This window comes from Anomaloglossus baeobatrachus, chromosome 12 (assembly GCF_048569485.1).
Source record: "Anomaloglossus baeobatrachus isolate aAnoBae1 chromosome 12, aAnoBae1.hap1, whole genome shotgun sequence".
Classification (NCBI taxonomy): Eukaryota; Metazoa; Chordata; class Amphibia; order Anura; family Aromobatidae; genus Anomaloglossus; species Anomaloglossus baeobatrachus.
The window spans coordinates 36,776,709-36,785,978 of NC_134364.1; the positions used below are offsets into that span (position 1 = coordinate 36,776,709).

General features: G+C 44.8%; 1 protein-coding gene across 3 annotated transcripts in view; it reads right to left on the reverse strand.

Annotated features, from left to right (window-relative positions):
• Window positions 1–1,031: 1,031 nt before the first annotated feature.
• Window positions 1,032–9,270, reverse strand: part of SMOC1 (SPARC related modular calcium binding 1) — a 335,418-nt gene continuing 327,179 nt past the window's right edge. For 2 of the 3 annotated variants that reach the window (XM_075329900.1, XM_075329898.1), the window contains exons 12-13: window positions 7,000–7,053; window positions 1,032–1,468 (exon numbers count right to left, since the gene is read on the reverse strand). In XM_075329900.1, coding sequence (XP_075186015.1) covers window positions 1,452–1,468; window positions 7,000–7,053 — 71 coding nt within the window. In that variant the 3' untranslated portion in view covers window positions 1,032–1,451. The remainder of the gene's footprint in view (window positions 1,469–6,999; window positions 7,054–9,270) is intronic. The other variant, XM_075329899.1, reaches the window with a different exon arrangement.

The following is a 9,270-nucleotide window of genomic DNA, read 5'->3' on the forward strand; positions in this document are numbered from 1 at the left end:
GGTACCTATCTGCACGCAACCTCAGATCCTCACAAGATCTCCTTTTTTACTCCTCTCTTATCTCCTCTTCCCACAATCGCGTACAAGATTTCTCCCGTGCCTCCCCCATACTCTCGAACACTCTACCTCAGCATATCAGACTCTCACCCACCGTGGAAAGCTTCAAGAGGACCCTCAAGACCCACCTCTTCCAACAAGCCTACAACCTACAATAGCCCTCAGTCCAGTAGACCACTGCGCAACCAGCTCTGTCCTCACCTATTGTACCCTCACCCATTCCCTGTAGACTGTGAGCCCTCGCGGGCAGGGTCCTCTCTCCTCCTATAGTCTGTGAGCCCTCGCGGGCAGGGTCCTCTCTCCTCCTTTAGTCTGTGAGCCCTCGCGGGCAGGGTCCTCTCTCCTCCTTTAGTCTGTGAGCCCTTGCGGGCAGGGTTCTCTCTCCTCCTGTAGACTGTGAGCCCTCGCGGGCAGGGTCCTCTCTCCTCCTGTAGACTGTGAGCCCTCGCGGGCAGGGTCCTCTCTCCTCCTGTAGACTGTGAGCCCTCGCGGGCAGGGTCCTCTCTCCTCCTGTAGACTGTGAGCCCTCGCGGGCAGGGTCCTCTCTCCTCCTGTAGACTGTGAGCCCTCGCGGGCAGGGTCCTCTCTCCTCCTATACCAGTCTGTCTTGTGCTGTTAATGATTGTTGTACGTATACCCTCTTTCACTTGTAAAGCGCCATGGAATAAATGGCGCTATAATAATAAATAATGTACGATCCTGTATAAATTTTAATAATTCCCATGACATTTTGGAGGCATTGTGATAACCGAGCTGTAACATGATGGAAGTGAGTAAGAAAACACTCTACCATTATCTATGGACATTGGGAAACTGATATAATCAATGTAGTAGATCACCTCAAAGCTAATTAGATCCCAAATAATCTTTGCCTTTTGACCCATTTTGCGGTCACTTTTCATTATAGGTAAGAGACAAACTCATTCTCGCTGCATTTTTTAATCATTATTTTAATTTACAAAATACATGGAAAAAAACAAAGCTATTCTCACAAGATGACGATCAATGGAAAAATACCGGGGGGGGGGGGGGCTAGAATAGTATAAAAGATCAAAGTGTTAGGACCTGTACAAATGAGACTGTACAATTTACATATACAATTATATACAAAACGCTCTTATCCAGAGTCGCGCGAGTTCAATCACTAACATGTCAGTAGCAGATTCTTTCTTTTGTTTTCATAATTAAAAAAAAAAAAAAAAAAAAAAATCTAATAAGGAAAAGAAACACAATGTTGCTTGTTTTCTCCACCATGAATCGGATTAAAAAAATGTTATGTATAAAGTCCACTTAAAAGTGCAAATATTGAGAGCTTCATCGGCTGCCTGTGTGATTGGTCCGAATACGATGAGGCTCCTTCTTCTTCTCCTTCATTCTCAATATTGTAGGGATGTCTACACTAGACGACCTACTAGAAAGAAAAAAAAACAGAAGTGATTAATAATTTAATCTGTTTCCTTAATTTTATAATTAAATATTGTAAATAATTCATTTTTATAATTATATTACAGCTCCAACTGTTTTAATTGTGCCTCCAAATTTGTATAGAGGCATACTGTCATGGGTGTGTCACGGGTGACACAGTCATGTGGTTTCTGGCAATAGAAGGTCACAGCGCTGTGCTAGGTACGTGCTAGGTCCGTGCCCGCATGTACCGGAGACACGGGCACACGTAAACCCATTAAAATCAATGGGTTTATGTGCACGCACGTGTGAAGCCATTGGCCCGTGTCTCTGTGTGGAGCACACGTGAGCCCGTGTGCTCCACACGGATGCATGTCCGTGTTTCTCCGGCAGCACGCATGTCACACGGCCCGCACACGTACCACACGGAAGTAGTGTGGATGAGGGCCCACGTGACACATGCCGGAGAAACACACGTGTCATTTTAAAAATAAAAAAAACCCCACATACTCACCTCCACCATACCTGCAGTCTCTGCCGTGGCTGTTACCTACATCCGTCCCCCAGTGAATTTGAACAACGCATCTTCTTCACTGGGGGCCGGAAGCAGCGTCAGCGGGGCGTGGCCTGTGCCGGACGCTGTCATTCAGCACCACAGACAGCTCTGGAAGAAAAAGGTAAGGCGGGGCTTTCCGTTCTCTGTGTGTTATTACGTATAACACACGGAGAACACACGTAGTGCCATAAACACAGCACACGGAGGGGAACACGCACCTTTGACACGTCCGTGAAACACGTGCGTGATTTTCACGGACGTGTGAAGGGGGCCTTAGACCCAGCAGGAGCTAGACTTCCACCCAGCTGCTGATCATCAGCATTCTCTTGGAGTTTAAATACCTCTACCTTCTTTTGTGCTGGTGATATTTTTCAGTTCATTCAAGCCGTGGTTGCAAGCAGGTGGCTTGTGCTCTTCTGTGGTATCATTGCTGAAAACTTTGCTGAACGTCTGAGTCATCTGTGGATAAGTAGTTCATGCATTTTCCCCTTATGTGTCCCCCTTGTGTCTTCTATAGTGTTTAGTGGGGTTGATGAAGAGCTCTTACCACCCGTTCCCTATTTAGGGCCCAGCACTAGAGAAAACTAGAGTCAGGTATCTGGCTCGGCGCATATTTGCAGAACCGATCTAGGGTGGTGAGGGACCCCAGGGACCAGTAGTAGGTTCGGCCAGGGGTCTCCATCTTCTGTCTCCCTAGACATGGGGTTTTCCTTCCCTTCCCTTTTGCCGTGCACTTGGTACTTCCCCATACCTAGCGTGACACATACACTTTTTAATTTTATTTCATAAGCTATTCATTGATACACAGAAAACTAAAACTCTACACCCGCCCAAATCTTTTTGAAATGACCACTCAACCTTGCATTGAAATGTAGACTGAATATATGGTGGAACTGAAAACCTACCAAAAGGAAATATAACCTAAATATCTGGTCTTTTGGATAGATTTCAGTGTACAATCCCAATTCCCAATAAGGGCTCATGTGCACGTTGCGTACTCACATGCATTTACGTTGTGTATTGCACTGCAGCGTAAATGTGCAGGGGACGCAGGACGCATGCAATCTATGTAGATTGTACATGAGACGTGCGCACGTTGCTTTTATGAATGCAGCGATTTGGGTGCTAACGTTTTGACCCAAATCCGTGCTTTCATAAAAGCAGCATGTCAATTATTTGTGCGTTCTGGATGCAGCTCCCACTCTGTCTATGGTGGGGGCAGCAGCCAGAGCACATGAAATCGGCTTTTTTTTTAACAAAAAAACCTGCATTCATTATGCAGTGTTTCTGCAGCGATTTGAAGCGCACATGTGCTGTCAAATCGCTGCAGAATATTCTGCAGTTACGTGCGCATGAGCCCTAAGTTTGGATGTTGTGTAAATGTAAAGAAAAGAAGAATGCAATGATTTGCAGATCTCTTATACATATTTTATTCACAACAGAACCTAGAAAACAGATCAGACGGTGAACGGTAAACATTTTTCCATTTCATTTAAAAAAATAACTTGTTTAGAAATTGATGGCAGCAACACATTTCTAAAAAGTTGGGACAAAAAGTAAGTGGTTCTAATGAAAAAACATCTGGAGGATTAATTGTCAGTTAATTCAAATGACTGTGTATAAAAAGAGCAGGTGAGAGAGGCAGAGTCTCTCAGAGGTAAAGATGGTCAGGATTCACCAATCTGAAAACCACTGAATCGAAAAAATTTAGAAAAATGTTTCTTAGCGTAAAACTACAAAAAGTAAATATTTCACTGACTACAGTCCATATTATCAAAAGATGCAGAGATATTAGAGAAATCCATGTGCAAAAGGGAAAAGGCTGATGGTCGGTATTGGATGATTGTGATATACGGGCCCTCAGGCGGTGTCAGGTTAAAAAAAAAAAAAAAAAAGGAATGATTTGATCATGTAAATCACTGCTGAAGCTCAGCAATAGTTCCAGAAATCATTGTTTGTGAACACTGTTCAATCATGAAATCCTCAAAAAGCAATTTACAGGTATATAATGCAAATAAGAAGCCATATATCAACATAATCCAGAAACGCTGCAGTCTTCTCTTGGACAAAGTTCATTTAAAATGGCAGAGGCAAAATAAAAACATTGTTCTTCGGTCAGAGGAATCAATGTGATATTCTTTATGGAAGCCACAGATGTCATTGTGAAGGTAGCCTGGGCTATAGGTTGTTTGATCAAATGTAATAAGATTATCTGTGCATGTAAATAATCAAAATATAGATGTTGCATAATTATCTGTGTGTCTATATGACAATCGCTTAAGCTGGTGTCACACATAACGACGACAACGACATCGCTGTTACGTCACGATTTTCTGTGACGTAACAGTGATCTTGTAAGTCGCTGTTATGATCGCTGCTTAGCTGTCAAACACAGCGACGCAGCAGCGATCATAATGTCGCTACATGTGCAGAGAGCAGGGAGCCGCGCACACTGCTTAGCGCTGGCTCCTTGCTCTCCTAGCTACAGTACACATCGGGTTAATTAACCCGATGTGTACTGCAGCTACATGTGCACAGAGCAGGAGCCTGCACTAGCAGAAAGAGCGGCGGAGGCTGGTAACGAAGGTAAATATCGGGTAACCAGGGAAAGGTCTTCCCTTGGTTACCCGATGTTTACAGTGGTTACAGCTTTCCGCAGCTGCCAGATGCCGGCTCCTGCTCCCTGATCGCTTCATTTCGTCGCTCTCTCGCTGTCACACACAGCGATGTGTGCTTCACAGCGGGAGAGCGACGACGAAAAAATGAAGCAGGACATTCAGCAACGAGCAACGACCTCACAGCAGGGGCCAGCTCATTGCTGGATGTCACACACAGCGACGGGACATCGCTGCAACGTCACAGAAAATGGTGACGTAGCAGCGACGTTGTTGTCGTCGTCGCTGTGTGTGACACCACCTTTAGACGCCATAATATGATTCTAAGCTGTATGTTCAAGAAAGAGTTAACCAAGGACGAGTGAACAGATGTATAAACAATGGACAGTGAAGCCCTTCTAAGGGTACCGTCACACTTTAGCGACGCAGCAGCGATCCCACTAGCGATCTGACCTGGTCAGGATTGCTGCTACATCGCTACATGGTCGCTGGTGAGCTGTCAAACAGGCAGATTTCACCAGCGAACAGTGACCAGCCCCCAGCCAGCAGCGACGTGCAAGCGACGCTGCGCTTGCACGGAGCCGGCGTCTGGAAGCTGCGGACACTGGTAACTAAGGTAAACATCGGGTATGGTTACCCGATTTTTACCTTAGTTACCAGCTCACACCGCTTAACTTAGTGTGTGCAGGGAGCAGGAGCCGGCACTGGCAGCGTGAGAGCTGCGGAGGCTGGTAACGAAGGTAAATATCGGGTAACTACCTTGGTTACCCGATGTTTACCTTGGTTACAGCTTACCGCAGGCTGTCAGACGCCGGCTCCTGCTCCCTGCACATTCAGGATTGTTGCTCTCTCGCTGTCACACACAGCGATGTGTGCTTATCAGCGGGAGAGCAACAATAAAAAAACGAACCAGGGCTGTGTGTAACGAGCAGCGATCTCACAGCAGGGGCCAGATCGCTGCTCAGTGTCACACACAGCGAGATCGCTAATGAGGTCACAAAAAATGTGACTCAGCAGCGATCTCAGTAGCGATCTCGCTGTGTGTGAAGTACCCCTTAGTGAAAGTCTTATCAGTGATTTCATACAAAGAAGGAATGTGTTAATTAGATAATCAAGCCAGAATGAATAATGTACAGAGAGGTATTTCATAATATACTGAGAGAATTTTATAATTATGATTTTCTCACAGCTGAAATAAGGGCGGTAATGTGTGGGATCATCACTCCCTGTTCTTGCTTCAAGGTCGAAGTTGAATGTTGTATTATATAATCACGAGTCTTTTTAATACACGAGTCAGTCGCCTATACTGCCTCAAACGGTGAACACAGTTTCTGTGATCATTGCTTCTTAGTTATTTATAATATCTGCGCAGATAGCTAATTTGGACCCATCCTTTGGATTTGCCCTGAACAAAGACTCCATTAGCAGTCTTACCTAAATTTCTCCCTTGACATCGTATCCTGCAGACTCAAGAGGAGAAGGACCATCCAGCTTGTAATCCGCGTACAGTACCTGCATTTCTGATGGTATAGGGGCATTATTGTCTATGACACTGTCCCTGTAGAGCATTATATACAGGTTATAGAATAACATATTCTCCATGCAAACAACGTACATATCGAGGAAGGCCTTGTATATTCAGGAAGACAATGCTAAACTACATACTGAATCTATCACAATAGAATGGCTTCTCAAAAGAGTTTAGGTGATGAACCGGCCACCTGCAGACTAGACTTATCACCAACAGAAAACATTTGGCGCATTATGAAACGAAAAATCCAGCAAAGATCCAGGACAGCCGAGCTGCTAAAATTCTACAGTAGACAAGAATGGGGCAATTTTCCTCTCCCAGAACGCCAGCAACTGGTCTCGTCACTTCAGTCGTTTAGACTGTTGATGCTACACAATGGTAGACATGGTTTTTGAGATGTGTTGCTGCCATCAATTTCTAAATGAGTACACTTTTTTTTTTTTTTTTTTTTTTTTCAAATGAAATGGAAAAATGTCCAATGTTTAACATGTGAACTGTTTTATTTTCTGCTGTGAATAAAATGTGATATTTCCAAATGATTGGATTCTTGTTCTCTGTACATTTTACACAGCGTCACCGCTTTTTTGGATTTGGGTTTGTCCAATAGAATCAGTAAGTGCGTCATCCAGAACTGATTGCAGACCAATCCGTCCAGCCTCGAGAGTTATAAAAGGCAATGTACTAGTTAGCTAGACACACAGATTCCAGTAGGAGGCTCGCAAACTGGTACTTGTGAGATCAGAAGAGTGACTGGAAATTAAATTTCTAGGATACAAAACCTATGGAAAATGTCATAAATACAAGATCCTTATCTCAGTGTAATAGTGACTACTTACTGAAGGGGTTAGAGCCAGGCCTCCTTCCAGGAGGAAAACTGCCTGTGCTGGCACCTGGAATGATACGGTAAAAGATTTTTATTTTTAATCCATACATACTGAAGATTGCAGCAGCATATTGTGTGTGCTAAGATATATGCAAATAGTGAATATGTTCTTTTTAAAGTACCACTCCAGCAGGGTTTTTTGTCAGCACTGGAATCTAATGTCCCTTCCACATGTTTTATATTCACTCTTCAACTCTGGTCATGCGGCACCATCTTGTGACCACAACTTCTGACTGTTCAGAAGTTACGTCACAAGATCTCTATACAAGTCTATGAGAGCCTCCTTCTGGCTTTGTCATGGTAGTCTCCCTGCTGTTTTGAGGCTTGTGACAGCCTAAGGACTGGAGCCTCCCATCTACATCTAGTCTCCACATTTAAACAAGGTTTCTTTTCCTTTGGCGTCTCATAAGTTAATTTCAGTTTTGTTTCCAGCAGAACTGAGCAGGGCAGTCAGCTGTAGCTGCTTTGGGCGCATGCTCATTTAGGTTAGTTACATAGTGGAGCTTTCCCAGCATCATCATCAATCAATCAATCATTTCTTCTTTGGCCAGCCTGGTGGAAGGTACTGCTGAGGTTTTATGCTGTGCCCACCCACCTGCTACTATAGAGCTCATCTGCTACGGTGAAGTTTGATGTTTTGTACCCTTCTGTTTATTCCCCTTTCCTCTCCCTCCGTGTTTAATAGTTAAGTGGTGAGTCTAGTGTAGTCATCGGCCTACTCACTAGGCAGGATGAGATTAGGGCCAGCTGAGGGACCCAGGTATCCTGCTTGCCGATAGGTGCAAAGAACCTGTAGAGGGATGCTAGGGAGCTCAGGAGTCAGGTTGAGGTGAGTGCAGGAGGTGCCCCTTCACACCCTTTCCCTAGCAGCAGGGACCTCCATTGTATCGCTACCCCAATGACTCCCCTTTCTTGTGGTGTTTTTTGGTACTGCGTCAGACACCTGTTGGTCTGATCATGTGTGTCACACATCATATATATGGACATATTCTACTCTGTGCATGACATGCCATAGTATCCCATAGACTTGTCTTGAAGAGTGATCCCCATGAAACACTGGAGCAACCAGCAGGTCACAAAGTGCCGTTGACCATGATAGAAGATGAATATGCCATAGGATGAGTATAAGACATGGTGAAATGGTGCTTTAAACTGCATTACTACTATACAGAGTATACTTATAAAATTGATCCACTTAGTGCACAAATTGGCCAACTCGTGAGAGCCCACCAGCCACAACAAGGCGTACTTTCCTTTGATTAGACCATAACTTTACTAGACTAACATCAACTATTTTATAAAGGGCATGTATAATCCAGCTCTAATTAAAAATAGCTATAGGTCTCATTCAGATGTCAGTGGTTTCTCTTGTACGCAGAAAAAAATCCAATTTTCATCAGTGATTTTATTGTATACACAAGGGTAAAAAATAAATTTTCATAGCTTTTCTTGCCCTTGTGATGTTAAAAAATAGACGGCACGTGGATTGTATACTGATGAAAAAGTAAGAGTCAGAGACTTTCACAGATCCATAGACTTGAATGGGTGACTGATGAAATCAGAAAGTACCCGGCTTCCCAAAATTATTCAGACTTTATTTATTTATTTTAAAACCCAATCCAGTAGAGTGTAACATTTCAGTTTGTAATTTGTAGACTTTCATCAAAGGAAATAGATGGTATGGTAAAAGGGGATAAGTGATGTAAGTGTACCGCCCCCGTGCCAGCGGCCGAGCCGCTCGGATCCGGAACCGCGGTGGCTCGAGGGGTTTCCGGACCCGGGGGTTCACGCGGTCACTCGAGTTTGAAAAGGGGGGTACAGGGGAGTTAGAAGTTCATGACGCCACCCACGGTGCATGGTAAGATGGGATACCACTGCTGCTGTTGGTGGGGGACCCCGGTGGTGGTGGAATGGCTGCAAGGCGTTTGACCCCCTCCGTGGGTAGGAGGGTTTGTGCCCCGGGGCCTGGTGGCGGTGCTGGGGGGTGCCGTTGGGGAGAAGAAGGGTCTTTGTGTACTCACTCAGTCCAAGAACACTGACACCGACAATTGTAAACCAGAGTTCTGAGCACCGCGGCAGCAAGGAGGGAGCACGCTTGGGTCCGTGCCCTTGGTGTTGTTAGCCTGTGGCCTTTTCCATGGCACCTTCTCACTTGTTGGACCCTATAGTCTGGAACTAATCATGTCCCGCTCATCCCTATGGCTAACGGAGAGAGCTTGCTTTC